This window comes from Camelus dromedarius, chromosome 27 (genome assembly GCF_036321535.1).
Source record: "Camelus dromedarius isolate mCamDro1 chromosome 27, mCamDro1.pat, whole genome shotgun sequence".
In the NCBI taxonomy this organism is placed as follows: Eukaryota; Metazoa; Chordata; class Mammalia; order Artiodactyla; family Camelidae; genus Camelus; species Camelus dromedarius.
Window position 1 is genome coordinate 6,633,264 of NC_087462.1, and position 24,407 is coordinate 6,657,670.

Below are 24,407 nucleotides of genomic sequence, written 5' to 3' on the forward strand. Positions count from 1 at the left end.
ATTTAGCAAAACTAACACAAAAACAAATAAAAATTTTAAATAGCCTTTTGACTTTTTATAATTTGGTGTCATTCACCAGTAAAACTACCTTAAAAAAGCCTCCTGTGATGAAAACCCCAAAATAGATTCACTGGTGAGTTTTTCCAAACATATAAGGAATAGATAGTTCAAATTTTATATCAAGTTTTTCAGAACAGTTTCCAACTTCTTTTATGAGGCAGTGTAAACCTGATACAAAACAGCCAAGTATATTAACATAAAAGAAATAACAAGACAAACCTTATTAACACAGACACAGAAATAATTTTTTTAAATAGCATACTGAATCTAGCAAAATGGAAAGGCTAATAAGCTAATATATACATTTCCAAGTATGGTTTATTCCAGGAAAATACACTATTTTACCATTTGGAAATTAAGGAATGTAGTAATTCACCACATTAATAGACCAGAGGATTTTTTTAAAGACCTTGACATACACAGAAAAAGGACTGGATAAAATTCAATATCCCTTAATGATAAAAAAAAAAAAACAACAATCTTGGCAGTCTAGGACTAGAACAGAATTCCTTTCATTTAAAAAAAGTTACATATGAAAAATCTACAGCTATTATTATTCTTAATGGTGAAATATGGAACACTTTCCCCTAAGATCAGGAGCAGGGCAAAGATGCTCCTTTTCATCATTTCTATTCATCACTGTAAAGCAATTGAGGCAAGAAAAATAAAAGATAAAGTTTAGAAATCAAGTAAGACTTTCTTTTATTGGTATTGACAGGACTGTATACACAGAAAATCTAAAATTTCAAAAACTATTTAAATAAATAATTGATTTATAAATGTTAAGGATAAAAAGATCAATGTACAAAAAGAAATTGCAGTTCTATGTGCTAGCCCCCCAAAACCGAAAAAATAAATAAAAATATATACAGAGCAAAACATACCACATACCTAGAAATAAATTAAACAAAGTTATTCAAGACCTCTACAATTAAAACTACAAAACACCTAGATCAATGGACAATTGTATTATGTTCATCAATTGGAACACTCAAATATTATAAATGTCAATTTTATTCAGGTTATTCTATAAAATCAATGCAATTCCAAGCAAAGTCCAAGAAGATTTGTGAAAACTGATAGAGATTCTATAGAATCAAATGGGGAACAAAGAAGGCAAGATAATCTTGAAGAATAAAAAAGCTGGAAGGCTCTTGCTACCAGATATCCAAAACTACCACAGAACAACAAAGATTGATAAATCATCTTTAGCAGTCTAAAATATGGTAACAGAGGTCCTCTAACCTTTCTGAAAGGATTACTACAACTACTTAGCCTTAGCTGAGTTTCCAGACTCCACAGTTCCCTCCCATTGTTAAGACCAGAGTAAGCACACTGTGCTAGCTGACATGATTATTACCTCTATTTCTATACCCTACCCGACCCCTGTTGCCTCCTCCTTTCACCATATACATCACAACCGCCAGGACCCTATGATTTAGTCACTACTGACTCTACTCTCTTTTCTAGATGAGCATGGGAGCCAGTTCTAAATAAACCAGAGTATTACATTCATCTGGCCACAGTTATCTGACTAACAGTGAGCTGATCAAATTCAACTGTTATATTCATATTGGAATTGTTCAAAAAGACAATCACTCTCTTCTCCCTGAGACTACAACCTGGAAAGAAAGTAGCCGGGATCTTCTGAGGGCCACTATGAAGAGAAAGAGCCCACCAGGAAGAACAGCTAATGTAGAAAGATGCACAGCCAAGACATGGAGACAGAGCTCATCCAGGTAACATCTTTTTAGCCCCAGGATCCAGCTGTCCCTGAACTTAGTTACATCCAAGGATTTTCTTTTCCAGTAATCAAACCAATAAATTCCCTTTATAGCTTACAAAAAGGAAAAGAATGAAGACATGCCAGAGACAGGGAAAAGTTATCTGCAATACACGTATATATAATATACATATTATAATTTAAGTATATATAATATATAACACATGTTTTATGTATATGTATGTAACTAGATATGGACAGAAATACACATACATTAAAAAAAGAACAAGTAACCGGAAGGAAACCCTCCAAATAAAAAAGGAACCAAAGATGAGTGAAATGCTTCAACAGGTACCCTCATAAAAGATATTCAAATAGCCAACAGGGGCAAAAAAAAAAAAAAAAAAAATTCAACCATTATTACACATCAAGTAAATGCAAATTAAAACCAAAAACAAGATATTGCCAGATCCTGTGCTGAATGGCTAAAATCAGAAAGTGCTGACTAGGTATATGGAGCAACTGGGACTTTCATACGTTGCTTTTAGGATAACAGGTCGAATCAACCTTTTTGAAAAACTGGAATACCTACCAAAACTAAACAACGTCTACCCTACCATTCAGTAATTTCACTCCTATATACAAAGCGTGTATCTAGAGAAATACGTGCATTAGAGCAATTAAAAGGCAAATTAGACATTATGTTGAGAAAAGAAGCCAAACACATAACTGTACATATAAGAACAAGCAAACCCAATAAATTATAACAAAAGCCAAAATTGTGGTTGCCTCTATGGAGCAATTATTGAGAAGGCAGATGAATGAACTTTCTGGAGTCCTAGAAATGTTCTGTTTATCAGGGTGTACACATACCTATGTAGGATTTCATCACACTACGCACTTAAGATTAGCACACTTCATACATATTAGCGTATCTATGCTTTAGTAAAAGAGGAAAAGCTGATTAAGGGGAAGTGGTATAGCTCTACTTTTTGAGGTAAAGGGGGAAAAAATGGAAGGAAAAAATACAGCTAAACGTACCTGAAAAAGCACAAATCAAATAGCTTTCATCTTCTCAGATAAAAAAGTACAATCTTCCCTGTTTGAAGGTGTTAAACATAAACCTTCCTCCATTAAATGGGAGACATCCTGCCTGATGCTTACCTCAACTACACCTAACAGCCTCATTGTCCACAGCTCTTCTCCTCGTCTTTTTTTTTTTTTTAAATTGAAGCTTCTCCTTGTCTTGAGACCACAGTAGACTTGCATAGATGTCTTTCCCCTTGAACAGGGTGACAGAATGGGGTTGGACTATGTAGATGACAACAATCCTGCTCCAAACTGGAGCCAACTCTATACAGTTGGTTGATGTGCATGAGGGACTATAAATATCAGCAAAATTACGGTGCAAGGATTTCCCAGAAAATCCAAGAAGCTGCGTATGGTCGTGATGGAGGAATTTCTGGAGCTGCTGCCTCTGAGATAACTGCAGTCAAGCATTTAATGTGTCATTTTGAGCCAGTATTGATCAGTTGGTCCAATAATTAGGAAGATGAGCTGGAAACTGGAGCTTTCCAGTTTCCTGGTAAGGTCCCTATGCATCTGTCTCACTGTCCCATGGCTCCAATAAACTAAGATAATGGCTTCTTCCCTCTGCCTTCCAATTCTCAGACAAACTCATTTTAGACAACTTTAACCTGGAACTGGATAAGGAAGTGATTCTGGGAAATGTAGCCCCAGCCACGCCCAAAGTAACACAGCACAAGCCAGCACAACCAACTTTACTTCCAGCTTTCCTGCCACAAGGTCCCTTTTTTAATTTAAACATTGGGTCCAAATCTCAGTCATAAGCAAGGACAAAGAACAAAATACAAAAACAGCATACCAGATGACACTCTTCTTTCAAGACCTTAGCACTTATTAATTTCTGCTGGATTACTTACTAGACAGGAAGAGCTTTTAGTAGTAAAAGCTGATAATCTCTTAGTAAAAAAGGAGGAAAAATACTGGGTAGGCAATTTCTAGTTTCTACCCTACTGGATCAAAGCAAAATTACCACTTACAAAAGAAATGATGAATACCAAAGTATCGATACCACCATGACTGCACACTGAGAGAGCAATGAGAGTTTATTAGAAACTAAAAAACAAAAAACAAAAAACAAAAAAACCCTCTTGCCTGCATATAAAAAAATGCACTTCAAATCCCCAATAGGTCCAAAAAACTCTGTAATGGAAATAACATTTGTATCTGAACCAAAATAAAAGCACCTCATAATAAAACATGTATGGCTAGAGCTGAAAAGGTACTAGAGTAAATTTATCACCTTAAATATTCACATTAGACGATTAAAACTGGAAATCAGCGAGCCAGCAGTAGTCCACTTTAAGGATGAGGCACTGATCTTTGCTTCTAGTAGGAATTTTCTCGCACACACTAAGTGATGCTCATGAGGCATTATCACATGATTTACACACACAAGGTTTCTCTCAGTTGCGAGTTCTCAAGTCTTCAAAAAAATGAGTGATGATTTCCTATTTTCTTACATTCACAGGATGTCTCCACAGTGTGAGATCTCACACATTGCCTAAGATTTGAAAAAGCCTTGCAGACATTCCCTTATTCCATACTTTATATGTTTTCTTTAGTGTGAGTTTTCACATGTCTTCGAAAGTAAGCGGGACAAACAAAGGCCTTCCCACATTCCTTACATTCATATGGTTTCTCACCAGTGTGGCTTCTTACATGTCTTCGAAAGGATGAAGGACAACTGAAAGCTTTCCCACATTCCAGACATTCGAAGGGTTTCTCTCCAGTGTGCATCCTCGCGTGGACAGTAAGGTATGAAGAATGGCGAAAGGCTTTCCCACATTCCTTACATTCATAGGGTTTCTCCCCAGTGTGCGTTCTCATGTGGATCCTAAGGGCTGAGGGGTAAATAAAGGCTTTTCCACATTTCTTACATTCATAAGGTTTCTCTCCAGTGTGAGTTCTTATATGTACTGTAAGGTGGGAGGAACTAATAAAGGCTTTCCCACACTCCTTACATTCATAAGGCTTCTCTCCGCTGTGAGTTCTTAAGTGTTCAGTGAGGGATGAGGAACGACTGAAGGCCTTCCCGCATTCCTTACATTCGTATTGTACCTTTCCAGTGTGATCTCTCACGTGTGCTCTGAAGGACGAGGGACAACTAAAGGCTTTTCCACATTCCTTACATTCATAGGGTTTCTCTCTACTTTGATTTTTCACATGTGTATTAAGGGAAGTGGGAAGATAGAAGGCTTTCCCACATTCCAGACATTCATAGGGTTTCTCTCCAGTGTGTTTTCTCATGTGGATACTCAGGGAGGAGGGACAGTTGTAGGCCTTCCCACATTCCTTACATTTATAGGGCTTCTCTCCCGTATGTGTCCTGACGTGCACAGTGAGTTTTGAGGACTCACTGAAGGCCTTCCCACACTCTTTACACTCGTAGGGCTTCTCTCCAGTATGAATTCTTATATGTATTATAAGGTGAGAGGAAGAGCTAAAGGCCTTCCCACACTCCTTACATTCATATGGCTTATCTCCACTGTGAATCCTTTTGTGTTTGGAGAGTGAGGAGGAGCAACTAAAGGCCTTCCCACATTCCTTACACTCGTAGGGCTTATCTCCACTGTGAATTCTTTTGTGTTCAGTGAGGGATGAAGAACAGCTAAAGGTTTTCCCACATTCTTTACATTCATAGTTTGTCTTTCCGGTGTGAATCTTCATGTGTGCCCTAAAGAACGAAGAACAACTGAAGGCTTTGGTACATTCCTTACATTCATAGGGTTTCTCTTCAGTGGGAGTTTTCATATGTTTCTTAAAACAAGCAAAAAAGTGGAAAGCTTTCCCACATTCCTTACATTGATAAGGTTTGTTTCCAGTGTGAGACCTAATGTGATTCTTAAGGGATAAATGATCCGTGAAGGCCTTTTTACACTCATGGCACTCAAAGGACTTTACTTCAGTAGTTCTCTTGAGCATATTAAGATCTGAAATCTGGTCGAAGGTTTGTTCACACTTATTTTCTTCGTTACACTCATAGCTGTTCTCCACCATGTGACTTCTTTTAAAAACAAAATGCACATTATTAGTAATAAGTAAATTCTTACCATTTTCAGTGACTACATATGCTTTCTGCCCTATCCAACTATAAGCTGAAAGTTCTCACAGAGGGCTCCACCATGGCCAATATTATCAGAGTTTTTGACTTATGGGATTTTTCTGATAGTTGATTACAAATGAATTACGAGTCAGACACTGAAGATCTCATTTGTGGCAAAAATATCTTATGAAAATTCTTTATGAAATCACCATTTCTGACCAAGTTTTCTATAGGCATTTTTAAAAGTTCATGACATTTTAAGATTCTCCCGAGATACTAATTTCTCCTATATGAATGGCACTCACCTCAAATGTGTCTCATGGCTTTTGTTCTGATAATCAGTATCAGAGTATTCCCAGTTTTTGTGTAAGATGGATGACCAGGAATCATTCCTTTTGAATCCTTCTATAGTCTGTTCACTGGTTATTTTTTCTTCATAAGTATCTTGCAGAGTGACTGATTCATTAGTTTTAAGTTGAGTCTCAAAACCTGAAACAGAAAAGTAAAGGTACCCATGAGCAAAGGACTTTGGCAGTGTGGCTAGTTCAGGACTTCTGTAATAAGCACTCGGTCAAAATGGCAAAGCAACTAAAAAATAATTCCATGAAGACCAAGGCTGATGGTAACATAAATAGGGTATTACTAAGAGAGTAAAACAAAAAGAAACTGGATAAAATGCACATGACCAAATACTAAGTTATAAAGAGGAAATATGGTCTTTCCCAAGAACAAGGGAAGGATGAGAGGACGGATAAAAAGCCAAAACAGTCATCTATAGTATCTGTGGATTATCAGCCTCCTCAGACAAAACAAAGTTTATTTTGCTTTAATTTGATTTTTCCAAATGAAATATCCCTCAACCAGATCAGTTTCTTCCAAGGATTCTTACCTTCCTGATGCTCCTCCTGTGTAGGTCCTTTCTTCACTGTCACTGGTTCCTCCTCTTGTTTCCACTGGGAGATCAGAGAGGGTGTGTGTAGCGGATACCCTGTTCACGCAGAAAGGTATATCATGAGGGAAAACAATGAGGAGCCATGAACATTTCCATAAGACAGGGCAAAAACCTTGGTCTTCTAATACTGTAAAGCAAGTATGAGTTTAATTGCAACAAAATGTCGTTTTGTTTTTTTTTTACAGGGGAGGGGGCTCTGATGTCTAGAACTGATCTGACATTCACACTTAAACCACAATATTGTTATTAGAAGCTGATCTAATATTCACAGGCAGGATATTTTGTTCTTCTGTTGAACATAAGTAATCTGAGAACACCAGACTTCGATGCGGTTACTCTAAGATCATGATAAAATGTAACAAAATAAGGCTACTTTATAAGCACAGACTAAAAAAGTCACTGCGCCACCCACAAAATACTCAGTAACAGGATTACCCATGCTTCGCTTTCCATCAGCATCCAATCCAATGTGACCACCTGTGGACTGGGTTGAACAGTGACCCTCAAAAATTCATGTCCAAATAGATCAATGGAACAGAATAGAGAGTCCAGAAATAGACCCCCATAGATACAGTTCACTTATCTTTGACAAAAGTGCAAAGGCAACATAATGGAGGAAAAAGTCTTTTCAATAAGTGGTGCTAAAATTAGATATAAACATTAAAAAAAAAACACAAACAGCAACAATAACAAAAGAATCTTGATGCTCTTGCAAAAATAAACTCAAAATACAGGAGGAGGCATCCAGGGCTTTGGGACAACTTGGGGGCCCCATCAAAGGGAGTAAAAAATTAGCTCAAAAAAGATCACAGATCTAAATGCAAAATATCAAACTATAAAACTCCTAGAAGATAACAGAAGAAAAAATGCAGATAACCTAGGGTTTGGCAATAACTTGTTAGATATGTGAAAGTTAATAAAAGGAAAGAAACTTCACTAAAATGGAGTCAAGGCCAGAAAGAAGGTGCTTTCACACAGTTCCACATATCAATTACAGGAAGAACTGTCAATTATAGATCCCAAATAAAGAATCATCGACAAGAATCACCAATTACAGGGCCTAATAGGAAAAGACGTACATTACATCTCCCATAAGAAATCAACTACCCCAGCAACTCAACCAATATGAAACCATCATCACCCTGAATTCTCACTTTTCTCCAGTGGATTTTCATCCAAAACAACCATTCCCAACTTCCTCTATAAAATAATGTTTCTCTCTGTTGCTTTTTGTTTTTTGTTTTTGACTTGCCTATGGCTTGTGTTATAGCTTGACTTCCCAAATCGCAATTCCTCTGCTATTCATGAATAAACCATTTTTGTTTGTAAAATAACTATATTATGTTATTTTTTAATGGAGGTACTAGGGGTTGAACCCAGGACCTTGTGCATGCTAAGCATGAGCTCCACCATTCCCCCTCAACTATTTTATTTTTAAAGTCAAAAGTTAACAACATGAAAGGCATGGTTCATGAAAGAACTGATAAGCTGGACTTCATTAAAATTAAAAATTTTTGCTCTGAGAAAGACACTGTCAAAAGAATGAAAAGATAAGCCACAGACTGGGCAAAAATATTTGCAAAAGACCCATCTGATAAAGAACTAGTATCTTCAGACACACACAGAATTAAAACTCAACAGTAAGTAAACAAACAACTCAATTAAAAAATGGGCCAAAAACTTTAATAGATAGCTCATCAAAGAGGATACCTGCCACTCAGTTTTGCTGTGAACCTATAAACTGCTCTAAGAAAAATAAAGCATACTGGGGAAAAAAGATCCATGTCCGCTCGGAACTTCTGAATGTTACTTTATTTGGAAATAGGGTCTTTGCAGACATAATCAAGTTAAGATAAAGTTATATTGGATTAGGGTGGACCCTAAATGCAAGGACTGGTGTCCTTAAAAGGACATAAAGACTTACCGAGGGAAGAAGGGCATATGAAGATGAAGGCAGAGATTAATGTAGCTGTAAACCAAGGATTGCTGGCAACCACCAAGAGCCAGGAAGAGATAAGGAGGGATTTTTTCCCCCCAGGGCCTTCAGAAGGATCATGACACTTTAATTTCAGACTTTCAGCCTCAGAGATTTAAAAGAATAAGTTTCTGCTGTTCTTAGCCACCCAGTTTGTGGTACTTTGTTATAGAGGACCTAGGAAACCAATAGAGCCTGCCTCCACAGATCCATCTCCTACTCACTCAAAGTACAAAACCTGTAATATTTATCCTCTAACATCCCCTTTCTGAGACACTCCGTAGCTCTCCATGGCATGTGTTCTCCCTCACTGCACCAAGTGATTAAACCCAATTTGTTTAACTGGTGACCTTTGGGTAAAGGGCATTAAGAGCAGTAAAATTCTCAGAAGGTCCCAAGCTACCAACTTTCTTCCTGTTCCCTAAAGTGACCCCTGAAGTGCGTGCCCACACTTTCAACACTTAATAAGCCTTGAGGCTTTCAATCACAAGAAAAAGAGAAAGAAGTATATGTTTGTTTACATGGCGAAGCCACTAGACTGTAAGTTCCTTGGGGTCAGTGACCATGTTTGTCTTTTTAACCAATTTATTCCAGTTTCTCAGCCCAAATCCTAGAACAAGGTCTATCAGTAAGATAAAACTGTTTTCTAAACAACTCAATAAAGGAATGTTGCCATTCTTACCTAGTGAGACCAGGTTCTGGAAGTTTTCCAGCATCACATCTCTGTAGAGGTTCCTCTGAGCAAGATCCAGCAAAGCCCACTCCTCCTGGGTAAAGTCCACAGCCACATCCTCAAAGACCACGGGGCCCTAAAACATCCCACATATTTGGTTCAGAAAGGTGCCAAATCCCCCAATGTGTGCAGGAGGATGGGTGAGGCTGACAACACTAGGGAACTGAGAATCTACTCATAGGAAGTTCAGAAGATTCTATTCTCCCACTAGCTACCCTAGGACTTAGTTATCAAATCTTTCTCTTTCTACTCAAGCATTCTGACTGATCAAATCCTCTCTCATATATTTAACAAGACTTTTGAAACAATAAATTGATCTCACCACAGTCTGATGGTGACCAATTTCAGTCTTGGAATGATTCAGAAAAACCAAAGCATATAGCAGAAATGAGAGAAATGCTCTAGAAATGAAATAATTTCCACACTGACACCAGCAATTCCTTGTTCCAGGAACAATTTCACCTGCTTCCTTATTTCCAACCATGGCAATCACCACAACACAAAACACTGGGTCAAATCTGGATAAGGTTTTAATGAATAAAAACACACTGAGGGACAGGGAGCGCCCCCCTACCCAAACCTGGGGCCCAGGAGTCTGCAGAATCACAACATTCACCCCAGGTCCACAGCTGGCCATATTTTCCTGCACTGTAGGCCAGGGGTCTGAAAATTATGGTACATGAGCTAAATCCTGTTTGTGTAAGTAAAGTTTTATTGGCACACAATAAGACATTTGTTTATAGACCGTCTAAGGCTGCTTTCACAGTAAAATGGCAGAACTGAGTTAAAATAGAAACTCTATGGCCTTCAAAGCCTAAAATGCTTACTCTGTGGCCCAGTACAGAAACAAGCTGCTGACTCCTGCTTAAACAATTAGGAGACTGATGACCTGGTGGAACTGAAATATTCTTTTGGAGAATCATTAGCTCTTACTTACCTGTGTCACAGTCTTCTGTAACTCAGCAGCTATTCTTTCTTCCTCCATGTTCCCTTCATAAAGAAAAGCAGAGTATTGAGAAGTTAGAGCTGAGGTAGGACAAAGAAGACATGAGAATCCAGGTCTCCCCACAGTTTCCACACTCAAGACTGTGGATGCTGCAGCACATCTGTTGTAAGTGACCACTCCCCTCAGAACACACACACACACACACACGCTCCCAAGACACCCAATCAAATACACACTGATCTTGTAAGAAGGTAGAACAAAAAAAAAGAAGGTGGAGTAATCTTAGCTCCACTAAAAAACAGTCCTCTGGTTCTCATTGATCATTAAAAAAAAAGAGGTGAACAGTCCCATTTTGCAAGCAAGTTAACTGAAGTCTAAAAAAATTTAGCTATCTATTTACCTATGATAATGAAAAGAATAAAAAATATTAGATAATGCATTCATTAGTAAGAATATATGCTCCATCTCAAATCCAAGAAAGCAGTGACTTATACACCAGACCTCTGGGGACTCTACTCCCAATGTTTCTTTCTGCACCTCCCGGCAGGCTAATGTGCATTACTGCTCCGCCCCTGTCTACTGGACCCGGCCGCCCTCCAGTGCTGCAGGGTCCCAGGAGCACCAGCCGACTGAACTCCACATGCAGGCGGCAGAGAAGCCTGCCATGCTGTGCTTCTCATGCTCAATCCTGCCTGTGCAGTAGGTACAGCAGCAGCAGAACAGGAACACTTGAAGGGAAGCTAGCAACATGTGTCATTTCTCAGTGATATCTGAAGTACTACTGCACAGATTTCAAATAATGAAAACACAAGTTTTTCCCACTGCAGTGGATCAAGTATGTATTTGAAGGCCAATAAAAACTGGAACATTCTTTACTAACATGTTTCATTTGGGCAACCATGATGTGACAATGACTTCACAAAGAGATTATTTTTCATAGGAACTCCGCAAATCAGATATTATTACAACTAGTATAGCTGAAGAATCTTGGAAAAGAGTCAATTAACTATGCACTCAATGTTACTCAATCAGAAGGCTGCTGAGGCAGGGTATGTACGCAGGTCTATTTACCTTCAAAGCCTAAATGAACAATGAATGTATTTCTGAACATATATCTTACAGTTTAGTTGTTACCGAAGCTCTTATTCCCTAACATTACCAGGGTCTGGCCTAGACCCCTGTTGGGCACACAAGGGACAGCAGGCAAATGAAGTAGTCTATTGTCATCTTTGAGCTCCTTCTCTTGACTAAGCTCTGTCTTCAGCAAGGATGCTTCCCTTAAGATCCCCACCTCCTGCTCCTTCATTTCATATTAATTTAGGTAATATTTACCCTATCCTGCCACATGCAGTCACAGGAGATTACAGCCCTGAACAAAATGGAAAAATCCTGAAGCAAGTGGGTGTTATAACATTCTGAGGGAGGACAGTAAATTAACAAATATTATCAGGTGGTGATAAATGCTAAAAATGCATCACATTACAGGGATAAGGAGATACACACATATTTATCTTTAGCAAGTCAAGACTATGTGGCAGGGTAGAAGTAGAAAATTAAAATAACTGTTTCAGGGTAGGGTATAGCTCAAGTGGTAGGGTACATGCTTAGCATACATGAGGTCCTGGGTTCAATCCCCAGTACTTCGTCTAAAAATAAATAAACAAATCTAATTACCCCCCCAAAAAATAAAAAATATAAATAAAATAACTTTCAGATAACACTGGAAATCCGCAGCTGGTGTGGTACATATATCTATAGACAGCTGACCCCTATATAAAATGTGAGGATTAGGGGCACCCACCCTCCTGTACTCAAAAATCCGAGTGTAATTCATAGTCAGCCCTCATATCCAAGAATTCAACAAACTGTTGCAGTACTGTAGTATTTACTATTGAAAAAAATTCACGTGTAAATGGACCCATGCATTTCAAACCCATATTGTTCAAGGGTTAACTGTATTTATAAGTATCATCAATTCCCACAGAAGAAAAAAAAATCAGTATCAATGGGCTAACCATTGACTTAGAAGGGTGGAAAAAGAATAGCATAAAGGTTTAGAAATAAAAATAAATATGGACAAAATTCACAATATTCTTAAAAACTTGTAACAAACAGAATCAGAAAAGCTAACAATGCATCCTTTGAAAACTAGTAAAATCAACAAATCCTTAGCAATTTAACAACAGAGCATAGACAAAAGTAGTTATGAATGAGTCATAATTACAGATGTTGCAAGTAGAATGCAACAGAAAATTAAGAGACATGAAAATGTACAGTAATGAATGAATGTCTAGACAGAAGTACAAATTTCCAGCAATGATCAAAAAAACCAAAACAAAACCTGATTACAGTCATTTTTTTAAAAAGTAGCAATTTATAACATACTCACAAAAAAAAACATAAGTTATAGATTGTTTTACAGGCAGGCTCACCAAATAAGTAAGGGATTCAAAATTCCACTCTTTTGGGGGGGGGGACTGTTTTCCTGAGTATTTACAAGACCAGAAAAGTACCCCAAACTAACTAAATATATATATATGTATTATATATATATATATCTATATATCTATATATATATATATATATATATATCTATTCTCATTCATATGCACAAGAGCAAAATATTATTAAAATATTAGCACAGTCCAGAAATGAATAATGAAGACAATAGTCACAAAGCTTGTTTCCTCGTAGGAATGAAGGGTGGTTAAAAATGACTAATTCAACACATTAACAGAAAAAAACATATGACTCATCCCCTTCCATACAAAAATGACTGATCTATATCAATTGGTGATAATAACCTGAAACTCACTACGGCTAGAGGGTAATAGGCTTTAACCAGGGAAAAAAATGTATTATCTACAAACGGCTATAGCAAACATCCTATTTAATGGTGAAACGGCAGAATAACTCCCTCTGGGATTAGGAACAGGGCAAGGATGCAATAAATATGCTATTCTACATTGAACTGAAAGTCCTGGCAAATGCACTAAAGAAGTGAAAAGAGTATCAGGCACAAGGAATTAAACAGAAAATGCTGAAACTGGCATACGATCACACTTTGAGTGTGACATTCCAAAAAAAAAAAAATCTACAGATAAATGATTAACATTTAGAGCTGCATTGGGCAAGGAGGGGGGTTAAAAAAGATACTAAGTAATCGGTTCACGTACTTAAATATAATGTAGTAAACTGATGCCCACAGGCAAGAAAAAAAAAATCACAGGTTAAATAAGATCTCTTGCACCAGGAAGGGAGACATGGGGGCGGCGTTAGGCAAATGTCACCCCGTGCTCACCGAACAGGTCGAAATCCACAGACCAACGTACAGACGAGGTTGAGGCTCTCGTCCCCGTGACCCGAATGGCAGGGATGCTTTTTCTTTCTGGAAAGAGAGCAAAAGGATGCTTTTGGAGGCCGATTAAGTACGAGGACGGCGCTCCAACTCTCGCCTGCGGCAGACTCACTCCGACTGCTGGACCAGCACAGAGTTCCTGATTCAGGGAGTTTGGGACCAACTGCGCCTGGGTCTCTGAGGAAGCGCCGCGGCGGCTGGAGGCCCCTGGGCGCAGGGTCCCGGCGGGAAACGGCAGGCAAAGCTCGAGAGGCCGCCTTTAGACCAATGACCCCAAGGTCGAGATTTCCGGCTCCCGCACACCGGACCTGGGGCGGGCTGGGCCGAACTAGGTAAGACTTGGACGGAGGCGAAAATTTACCTCAGACACGGATGGGGGTGACCGGGGACATGGCCGCCAATTTGCGCACGCGCAGAAATGCACCGCTGCTTCTGGTTTCTGCGCCGCGCACAGCGTAAGGGGCGGGGCCTTGGGGGCTGGGAACTGTGTGTTACGTAGAAAGGAGGGAGGGTTTGGTAGGGGTTTTTACAGCCGCAAGAGGAGAAAAGGTAATTTCCTCCCGCGGAGAGATGTATTTGGGTTCTGCGGCCAGGTCAACGTAGAACTGGAGGTCGACGAGGCTGGAGTTGGACCGGCCAGTGGCAGGGCTTGGTTGACTGGGCCCGTGGGGCGTAGCTGGGGCGAGATCAGGCCTAGGGGCGTGGCTTAGTTGAATATTCCAAAGAGCCGGGCTTAGGGTGGGACCAGGCGGAGGGGTGGGACTTAGCTGAAAATTCCTCCGAGCCGAGGTTCGTGAGGTCTAGGGGGCGGGGCTGAGGTGACTAGATTGGGGCTGGATTAGGGTTTAGGGCCTCCCATCCAGGCTCTCCAAACCCGGAGAATGAGATACTCATCAGTTCCGTTTGTACCTCCCCTTCTCCACGTTGCTATACACAGGGTCCACATACGTACAATAACGAAGTATATATCAATCCATGAGATCTACAATCCATTCATTCAGTGTTTTCATTAGGACTTCAGTTTCCCCTTTCGTCGTTTTATTGATTGCTACTCACGTAGAGGAAGTCTGGTAATATTTATGTAGGTCCTTTTACCTGGAAACCTTGCTGACCTGTAATAGTTGTCAGTTCACTATTTTGGACTTCCAATATAAATAAAATTTACTGTGCATATTTTTTTCTTGTTGTAACTCATTTCTTTTTCTTCTTGTTTGTGCAGGGTCTCTCGAACTATGTTACAAAGTCAGAAACAAATCAAGAAGTCTAGGATAATGTGATTGTTCATTACCACTCATACCAGAGTGTTTAGAACAATGTCATCATCTGTTGGAGATGTACAAAACAGACACCAATAGTAATAGGATAAGACTAAAGGGGATAATGGTGTCCAGAAAGTTAATTTTGTCCTGTCGTTTCAAGTTCAATCCCAAGGGAGGCTGATTCTCCCTGGAGGCTCTTCGAAGTGTCTAAATGTCAGCATCCACTTCAGAGGTCACCGTGGGGCATAGAGAGGAAGTTTTTGGAATGAGACCTTGTTAGAGTTTTACTGTGCTGAGCACAAGTTCAACATCCTCAGTTTAAACACACACTTTCTCATCTCCAGACACCCTGGAGACCAAAGAATTGAGCCAATCTCATAAAAGTGTTTGTTACTCTACAGTTTTGGGGTAACGGAAAAGTTTTGGAGATGGATAGTGGGGGTAGTTGCACAGCATTGCAATTGTACTTAATGCCACTGAGTTGTCCACTTAAATGCCTAAAGTGATAAATTTTATTTTATGTATATTTTATCACAATTTTAAAAAGTGCTTATTGTCCTTCACTGTCTTACCTCATTGTTTGCTTTTGTCCCCAAGCAGCATGTCACTTATCCAGATCTCTCAGGAGGAGCAAGGAAGAAGCTGGAGAAAGTGGACAAAGGACTTACCCTGGGACACTGTGTAGGGGAGTCCCAGATACTGGAAGACAGAGACTGGGAGACAGAGGCGCTATCTGTCCTGATGATTACATTTCAAAGGAATGGCTCTTGGGTCCTCAGATACACTTCAGAGTTGTGAGAGATACATATTCACAATGATAAACCCTTTTTAGGAAAAGCTCTAAGAACCAGAGGTCAGGGGCCTATCATCAGGTATTGGCTAAAACAGTAAATTTTCCTGGCAGTGCTGGGGTCATCCTAGGGACCCCTACTAGAAGCCTAGATGTTAGACTTTGGTCAAGTTTCTTGGAGTAGGAATTTGGATGAGTTGTTATGTGCCAAGAGTTCTGCAGTCCTCACTCCCTTCTACCTTCTTCCCCTACCCATTCTGTATGTCCTTTGACTTCAACTGATCATGTCCTTTGCTTAATAGAGTGACTCAAAACTTCATTCTGAGGGGTCTGAGACATTAGTAGTCCCACCTGAATTGGATTGTGGAGATTTCCACTGACTTTACTCACAGGATAAAAGAATATTAAGAGATGCCCTAGATCTCCTATGTCCCAGACATATCCCCTCCTTACTCCTACTGTGTAGTTGCAACCCAATTTCCCCTTGGTAATCAGGATCAATCACCCCAACTGGTATAGTAACTGCCCCTCCCTTCTTTGTTGATTTTTTTCTTTTTCTTGTACTTTTAAAGTTTATTTTATTTGGCGGGGTAATTAGATTTATTTGTTTACTTGTTTGTTTATTTATGGAGGTACTGGAGATTGAACCCAGGACCTTGTGCATGCTAAACATGCACTCTACCACTGAGCCATACCCTCCCTGCCGTTTGTTGATTCTTTGATGATCCCAAAATGGTCAAGTGGCAGTCTTGACTTCCAGTGCAATAGAAGCATTATTATGTCCCCTGGTGGAAGAATTCCAGTCTTCAGAGCGAAGACTTCTGAATCAACACAACCTGTCGTGGAGATGGAAGCAAAATTTTCCTAATGGAGTAATAGTAAGAGGAACCATTCCCATTTCCAGCCCTTAATTCCTAGACCCATAAATCCTGGCTGTGGGAGAGACAGAACCATATACTGGATGCTGATTTAAATCATACACATCCTGGAGGTCATTGCCCCCAGCCCTGCAAGGCTTAGCTATCTAGTTGGCAACACAACTGAATCTTCAAAAGGCTGATCTAGAACAGTTACATGAATTTCTAAAAGTGTTAAAGATTTCATGGGCACTGGCCCATTGGTACACTTCATTTGCTATAAAATGAGTTCCTTGGTTATAGAAGTGCTACTTGGTGGAATAACGTGAGAGTGCCTAGGTATTCTTTAAGTCTCAGATGGTGGTTTTGACAGAAGCACTGAAGACACAGAAGGCAAACTCATACCCAGAGTTAAGTGTTTATTCCACTAAAAAGCAATCACTTCCCTTTACGTGATAGATGTGGTCCAATCAACCTGCCACCTGGTAAATGGCTGAGGAAGTTGGTGTTGCTGTTGGCATATTTGGCAGGCACCCAGCATGGGTTTTAGCAAATCAGCCTTGTTGAGTTGTAGTCCGTATTGTTCATCCCTGCCACCATGGCTATTTGTTTAGGAGCCCACTGGGGAGAAAAGAGCAGCTGGAGAAGAGGGCTGACTGATATCCACAGAACCAGCTATCCTATTGTCTTGGATCCGGACCCAGCACCCCATCACATCGATGCGGGTAGAAACGGCATTTCTCCTCGGCTCGCGGCTGGCGGAAGCGGCGGCCGTCGGGTTCCGCCCACCTCCGAGGACCCGCCCCTAACGTTTACTGGAAGTGCGCGTGCGCAAAGCGGCGGCTATGTTATCGGCGAGCTCCCGCCGGGGTCTGAGGTGAAATTTTTGCCTCTTGGTGTTCCCTCTCCTTGTGGCGACTCGGAGGGGAAGAGACCAAATGCGAGGCTCGAGGTCCAGGGGCGCTGGCCTCGCACGCTGACCCCGCCTCCCGCCGGCGCTCCCGGGCGGCGGCCCTTCCCCCGAGAGCCCTGTCCCAGCTCTGCCCGTCAGGGGTCCCGGCGGCAGCGCCGGGAGGAGGCGCGTCGGCCAGGCCTTTTCTCCAGCCGCCGTGCTCCCCTTTTCAAAAGCCTCCAGTGCAGCCTTTGGGTCTTTTGTCCAGAAGGAAAAGCTTCTCCGTCGTTCTCGTCACGGCGACTCTGGCTCCAACGTCCCCCTGTCCCCGGGTCCCGGTGAGCACTCGGCGGAATGGCTCTGGCTGTGGCTGTTGGTTATTCAAGTTTGGTAAGTATCTCAGTTTTTGCCACGTTTGGTTGAAACGATGGCATATTTGGAGAGTTTGGGCCTCTGGATTGTAAACCAGTGAAAGCATCCACAGCAGGAATTGCTTCAATCCACAGTTACCTTGAATGTTGTACAGCTGTACTCCACAGGGTTTTTATTTTGAAGGAAGTTTAGGCTCAGATGGATCCCATATCAGTTGAACGGCTGCCTGGTCTTTGGGACAGTCTATGGTTAATAGGTCCCAGTGGAGTACAACCCCTCAGTCTTGCCTCCCGCCCTTATGGGATAGGGCAAGATAAACAAATTATAAATATAGGTTAAGGTTTGGAGCAAAATAGAGACAATTTCGAGTTTATCTGTTGGACTGGAATTTAATGAAAAGCAATTGTTCAGGAGACCCTTATGCATCTCAGTTAAACCAATTATCAGGATCATGAAAGTTCTATGAATGCCTCTTCCAAGAGCCCAGCATTGTGTATTCTGAGCAGTGAAATGTGTGTCTTGCTTGCTTAAGCTAAAATCAAATATCCTACACAGCAAACATGCAAGCCAACCAGTCAAATGAAACCAGGACAAGATAAACAGACAAACGTGCTTATGTAGAAATAATGATCTTGTGGTTTTTGCCTTTATAAGCTTCACTGTAACTTTCATCTGGTGGAACATAGCTCAATTGTATGACTGAATCTGTGTCTCCCAGGCTGCAGGCCTCATACTCTCCTGAATAAAATTAATTCCTTTGCTATTTTGTTATCCAGATGTTTTCTTTGTTGATAAGCCTAATCACCTCTCAAAGGCCCCACCTCCAAATACCATCACATTAAGGATTAGGTTTCAATTATGAATGGAGGTAGAGCAGTGGGTGGGTCAGGGGGACAACAAACGTTCAGTCTATAGCACCTGAGCTTTGGTGTTAAAATTTTAACTGGGGACAAGTCATGTAGACATGCAGCACCTGCATGACTGACTTCAACCACTCAGGCTTCAGCCTGAGTTCAAACTGTTAGGTTATATAAAAACAGATGCTCACCATACATCACATCATTAACATAAACTGTCTGCTCAGGCTGGTACTGAGTAGCACAAGGCTTCAGGCATACAGAACCTCACCAGGCAGGATATTCCATGGGCTCAGCAGTCCTTTGCCACAAGCCTAGCCAAGGGTGAGTCCTGAAGACAAGCTTTTCTCAGGGAAGTGCAGGATTTGAGCAACCCAGACCTGCTAAGTTAATCATTCCCCACACACCATTTCATGGTCATTGTCCAGTTATGTTGGAGAATAACAATAACCTCAGGGGCTCAGGCTTTTGGGACAGAGTAACGTGCATTCAGACTCTGGCTCACCACTTCCTAATTGGATCTTGAGCCAGTTACTACTCCTGAGTGAACACAGATTGCCTCAACTATTGACTGACAGTAATAATAACTATGTTGATAATTATATGAGCTTCCACGTTTTCTGGCACATAATGAGTACTTAGTAAATGGCAATTATTACTTATTTATATGCATGTGGTCTACAGTCTCTAGTGACTTTCACATAATATAACTCTTCTGCAGAGAGATGGCTAATGAATGATGCTTGATGACAAATAAGTAATGCCTACTGCTTAAAGATTGATGGTACAAGGCAAGACTCCCACTACTACTTAATAAAGAGGAATTGAGATTGACTTATCCACTAAATTCAGACACTGTCTTGAAGAGACTCCAGGAATAAGATGTGTTAAGGCAGATTTCAGCTATCAGATTCACAGGATGCCAGCAATTTATCTTTTCCCTTATAGTAAGTCCTTGATGCTCTTTTCAGAGATGGTGCCTTAACTGGCCTGTGAACAGCCTGTCTTGTGGTCTGGGTCTATGCAGTCTGCTTCTGGCTGTCTAGGAGCGGGCTTAAGTAGATAAGAATATCCTATTGTCTAAATCCTGGGATTGGGAAAAAGGGGTAAGTATGCATGTTTTTGTGGGAGAGGTTCTGCTTAATCACATGATGAGTTCTTGGCCAAAAAAAAAAAAACAAACAAAAAAAAAAACAAAAAAACTTTACCTCTCTGGACTTTCATTTCTTTATCTGTAAAAATGGGATTAGGTTATTAAACTCTTCTTCCTGTTCATCAAAGCCCCAGGCCCTATTTCTAACTTCAGATGAGACAGGCTGCCAGGGCATTTTATGGCATGTGGGTGTGTATGTGTGTTCATTTAGAATTAGTGTGTTGTGGCTTCCAGGCTTGTGCATATGGAAACTGTGGGCAGCCAGGATTCTCGGGTTTTGTTTCTTCTCCTCAAGGTCATTTTTCTCAAGACTTTCTGTCTTCATGAGGAAAAGTCAGAAGGGGAAAGGATTATGGGTGGGTGTCTGACGGATTATTTTCAGGTAAGTAGGAAACTTATTCTTTTATAAAAGCACATGCTTCTTCCTACCAGGTGGATATGTTTCCCTCTAATGAAATAGCTTCTTTACTCAAATAGGGCCTGCTTAGCGATTGAGACCCCAATTAAATTTCCTCAGGTCTGAGGGCCTCTCATTTAATAGGAAAATGATACTATCATCCCAATATTTGCTCATTCAGTCCAACTTATCCATTCTGTTGTGTGCTTTCATTTTGCTATAATAGACAGGGAGTGGGCATGTGCTTCTGAGAATTTGTGCTGTCACTGGAGGAGTGATTCATTCATTCATCAGCATTTATTATGTCTAATGTGCTCAGGACTATGGTTAATCCTGCCAACAGAGAAAAATAGGACCAGAAGTCACAATCTAGTTGTGGTGAGATACATTCAGTCAGGGGAAAGAGGTGCTCTTAAAGCTGTGTGACTGGATGAGATCACCAGCGAATATGTCCAGGTAGAGAGGAGAAGGGGCTTGAGGACCATCAAGCCCTGGAGAAGATGATAGGAGAACATGAAGCCTGTCTAGCTTTGGGTCCCCCTTCCTCTTTCTCCAGTGAACACTGATGGAAATGGCAATTGCCTGTGGCCGGGATGTTTGCGATAGTTTCGGATCCAGTGACCTTTGAAGTCATAGACTTTACAGTGAAGCAGATTCCTCTTGAAAATGAAGATCTGTTCATTGTACTGGCTTTATTTTCTCTTGGATGAAAGGTTTAGGACTTTAAAAATGTGTATATAAGCTTGAGCCTCACTTTCAGGGGAAAGATTGGCAACCCTTTTGGTGCACAGTGAGTGAGAAGTGTGTATGTGCATGTTGTGTGTTTGCATTTTAATTTCATTTGAAAACTTACTGGTTTGATAAAGCTGACATGAATATTTTGTTGTTTCTCAAGTCATACCAGACAGTATTTGGTATCCCTGAAGAGCAGAGTTGTGGCCCCTGATTTACGGAAGGATTTGTCATCCCTTGCATGTTCTTCTTACATCAAGCATCTTTCTTTGAGAGCAGGGCACGAGCTATGGAAACATGGTCTGATCTTTCAGGTGGAAACAAAGAGGAAAGCTGAGCAAAATGGGAAGAGTTCTTCAAGTGAGAGAAAAGGCGGAGGTGATTCTTTATGAGAAATATCCAAAATCCATGAGCGCTGCAGTCCATTTGGAAATGTTAAATAGGAAGCTTTTGAAGATTTTTTCTTCTAAGAACGCTGAGCCTATTTGGTTTTTTAGGCTCTTTGGGTACCTCAAACATCCTTTTCTCTTTAACTTTTCATTCACCTTCTGAAACTTCCTTTTGGCCTGACAGTAAGATCTGTCCCATTTCTTCTTTAAATTTTGTATTTGCATTTAGCTCTTCATTCATTTCCTTTCAACTTTGCTTTCCTGGTTATGCTGCATTCTGTTCACTGTCAGTCTCAACATTTATAGAAGCATTTCTTAGTAAATCACCTACCAATTTGACCATAGCACCTTATCATGTCAAACTCTTAGTCCAGCTGAACTTTTTTTTTTCCAGCTGAACTTCTTAAACTCTATATTTTCATTTCTTTCTTTCTGTTTTAAAATATATTTTAAGTCAGTGTTTCAAAGTAAATACACACTGGCCTTTATTTTAATACCTTTCTTCCATCATTTATTTCTCCAAGAACATATATTTTTTTAAATCTTATTTCAGATTTGGAGATTTGTCTTAATGACAAGTGTTCAGCATCTCAATGGAATATTTTGGATGGGAAAAAATCCAGTGTGGTGGAAATGGTAAGATTCGCAAGGTACAATTCCTTGCCATCCACACTAGTGGAAGATTAGAAATGCCATAAGATAGAAAAGCAGCACAGTACTCATGACAGATATTTGAGGCTAGTGTTATTCACCTGTTTTCATAGTCTCTGAGCATCATGAATTTGGCAAACATTTTAAACACTCCTCACAGTATAGTTCTTCACAGAGTTCACTCAGCTGAATATTCCCATCTATGCAATTCAGATGAAGCTTTTGATAAACAATTTTATCTTGATCATTTATCAGCTAAACTCTAGAATTCTTTTGAAAGTAAAGAATACAACAAAACTTTTAGCAGAATGATCACTTCATTCTGCTTGAAAGCACTGAGGTCTGGAACCATGCATTGCAGTGAAAATGGAAGAAAAACAAAGACAAATGAAAAACTTCAATCATACTGATTTGTTTCTTACGTGGAATAACAGAATTGAAGGCAGAAAGGAGAATCTCTGAATGTAACAAAGCTGAAAAACTTTTATAAGTCATCATTAATCTCTTCATCAATAGGAAAGAAACCACATTAGAGAGAAATTGTTTAATTTTAACCAGTGTGAAGAAACCTTGAGTGAACACTCATGCCTTAAGACTCACAGGAAAACTTACATTAGAAAGAATATTTGTGAGTATAATCAGTGTGAAAGGGCCTTCACAAAGTACTCTGCCCTTAATCTACACCAGAAAACCCTTACTGGAGAGAAACCTCCTGAGTGTAATCAGTGTGAAACAGCCTTCAGCCAAAATTCATGTCTGGTTCACAAGAAAACTTACACTCAAGAGAAACCCTGTAAATGCACTGACTTTGGGAAAAAGCTTACCTTCTTCCTCATGCCTTAGGGAATTTACGTAAAAGAAATCACAGTGGAGAGAGGCTGTATGCTTCTAAAGAATGTGGGAAAGCTTTTCCTCATTCTACAAACCTTTTTGTGCATATGCAAACTCATGAGAGAAATGCCCTATGAATGTAAAGGATGGGGGAAGACTTTCTCTCAATCTTTATATATTATTCAACATTTAAGAACTCATTGTGGACTGAGGAATGTAGGAAATTTGAAAAAATCTTTTCTTACTCCCCAGATCTTGCTAACATTTATACTGGAGAGAAACACTATGTTTGTAAGGAATGTAGCAAAGAGTTTGCTTGTTTCTCAAAACTTAATATTCACATGTATATTCACACTGGAGGAAAACTGTATGAGTAAAATAAATGTGAGAAAGCTTTCACTGATTGTTCAGGTTTTATAAAACATGGGAGAACTCACACTGGAGAAAACCCTTATGAATGTAAGGAACATGGAAAAGCCTTTGCTAGTTCCTCACACCTTACTGTACATGTGAGAATTCACACTGGTGAAAAGCCTTATGATTGTAAGGAATGTGGGAAAGTGTTTAGTAATTCATCTTGCCTTAAAAGTCACATGCAAACTCATCCTGGAGTAGAACCTTATAAATTGTAAGCAGTGGGAAAGCCTTTATTCGAACCCTCATTTCTTATTCAGAATTTAAAGAATTCACAGTGTACAGGGTACACTGCTTTTTTGTACAGACCTTTTGAATGTAAGGAATGTGTGAAAGCATTTAGATAATCTTCACACCTTAGTCAACATTAAAACACACACTGGAGAGAAGCCATATAAATGTAAAAAATGTAGGAGAGCGTTCACTGTTTCATCAGGCCTTATAGCACACATGAGAACTCACACTGGTGTACAACCTTTTGAATGAAAGGAATGTGGGAGATTCTTTATTTGATCCACATATCTTATTCAGCATTTAAAACTTCAGTGGAGAGAAGCCATATTACATGAGGAATGTGGGAAACCTTTAGTAATTCTTCACGCCTTTCTGAAAGTATACAGATTCACACTTGAGAGAAGCTTATGCTTGTAAAGAATATAGGAAAGCCTTCAATACTTTCTCACACTTAGTTGAACATGTACTAAATCATAGTTGGAGGTAACCTTATTGTAAGGAATATGGGAAGCCGTTTGGTCTGCTTTTAATATTCAGCTGTGAATTTACAGGTGTGAAATCTTATGAATGTAAAAAGTGTAGGATTAAAAACATTTTTATCCTCTGTTTTGAAAAAGTATGAAAACACACATCATGAGAGATCCCATGAGTGAAAGGGATATAGGAAAGCCTTTGTCTGTTCTTTGTCATTAGGAGAAACAAT

General features: G+C 39.9%; 3 protein-coding genes and 1 pseudogene across 3 annotated transcripts in view; 2 read left to right on the plus strand and 2 right to left on the minus strand.

Moving 5' to 3' along the window:
• The window catches only part of LOC105105412 (putative gustatory receptor clone PTE01), a 21,570-nt gene extending 15,228 nt beyond the window's left edge, over window positions 1-6,342 (minus strand). Inside the window, exon 1 of the mRNA XM_010999201.3 lies at window positions 6,218-6,342. The gene's annotated coding sequence lies outside the window, so the exon portion shown is untranslated. The remainder of the gene's footprint in view (window positions 1-6,217) is intronic.
• On the minus strand, window positions 738-14,282 carry LOC105105402 (zinc finger protein 699). Its single transcript, XM_010999194.3, has 7 exons — window positions 14,238-14,282; window positions 13,820-13,906; window positions 10,510-10,562; window positions 9,522-9,648; window positions 6,802-6,900; window positions 6,218-6,401; window positions 738-5,873 (listed from the first exon to the last, which is right to left on the minus strand). The coding sequence occupies exons 3-7, from the start codon at window positions 10,555-10,557 to the stop codon at window positions 4,415-4,417; spliced, it is 1,917 nt and encodes a 638-aa protein (XP_010997496.2). The 5' UTR covers window positions 10,558-10,562; window positions 13,820-13,906; window positions 14,238-14,282; the 3' UTR covers window positions 738-4,414.
• The window catches only part of LOC105105400 (zinc finger protein 177), a 26,733-nt gene continuing 16,434 nt past the window's right edge, over window positions 14,109-24,407 (plus strand). Inside the window, exons 1-2 of the mRNA XM_031437342.2 lie at window positions 14,109-14,208; window positions 15,736-18,064. The gene's annotated coding sequence lies outside the window, so the exon portion shown is untranslated. The remainder of the gene's footprint in view (window positions 14,209-15,735; window positions 18,065-24,407) is intronic.
• Window positions 14,267-24,407, plus strand: part of LOC116148519 (zinc finger protein 559-like) — a 14,164-nt pseudogene continuing 4,023 nt past the window's right edge.

What these genes read in the sequence shown, in the direction of transcription:
- LOC105105402 (XM_010999194.3), bottom strand. Translation starts at nt 10,557, where the DNA reads ATGGAGGAAGAAAGAATAGCTGCTGAGTTACAGAAGACTGTGACACAG. An exon ending in CCAGAACCTGGTCTCACTAG is followed by an intron (nt 6,901 to 9,521) that starts GTAAGAATGGCA and finishes CTGCGTGAACAG; the next exon opens with GGTATCCGCTACACACACCC. An exon ending in AGCCATGAGACACATTTGAG is followed by an intron (nt 5,874 to 6,217) that starts GTGAGTGCCATT and finishes TGTTTTTAAAAG; the next exon opens with AAGTCACATGGTGGAGAACA.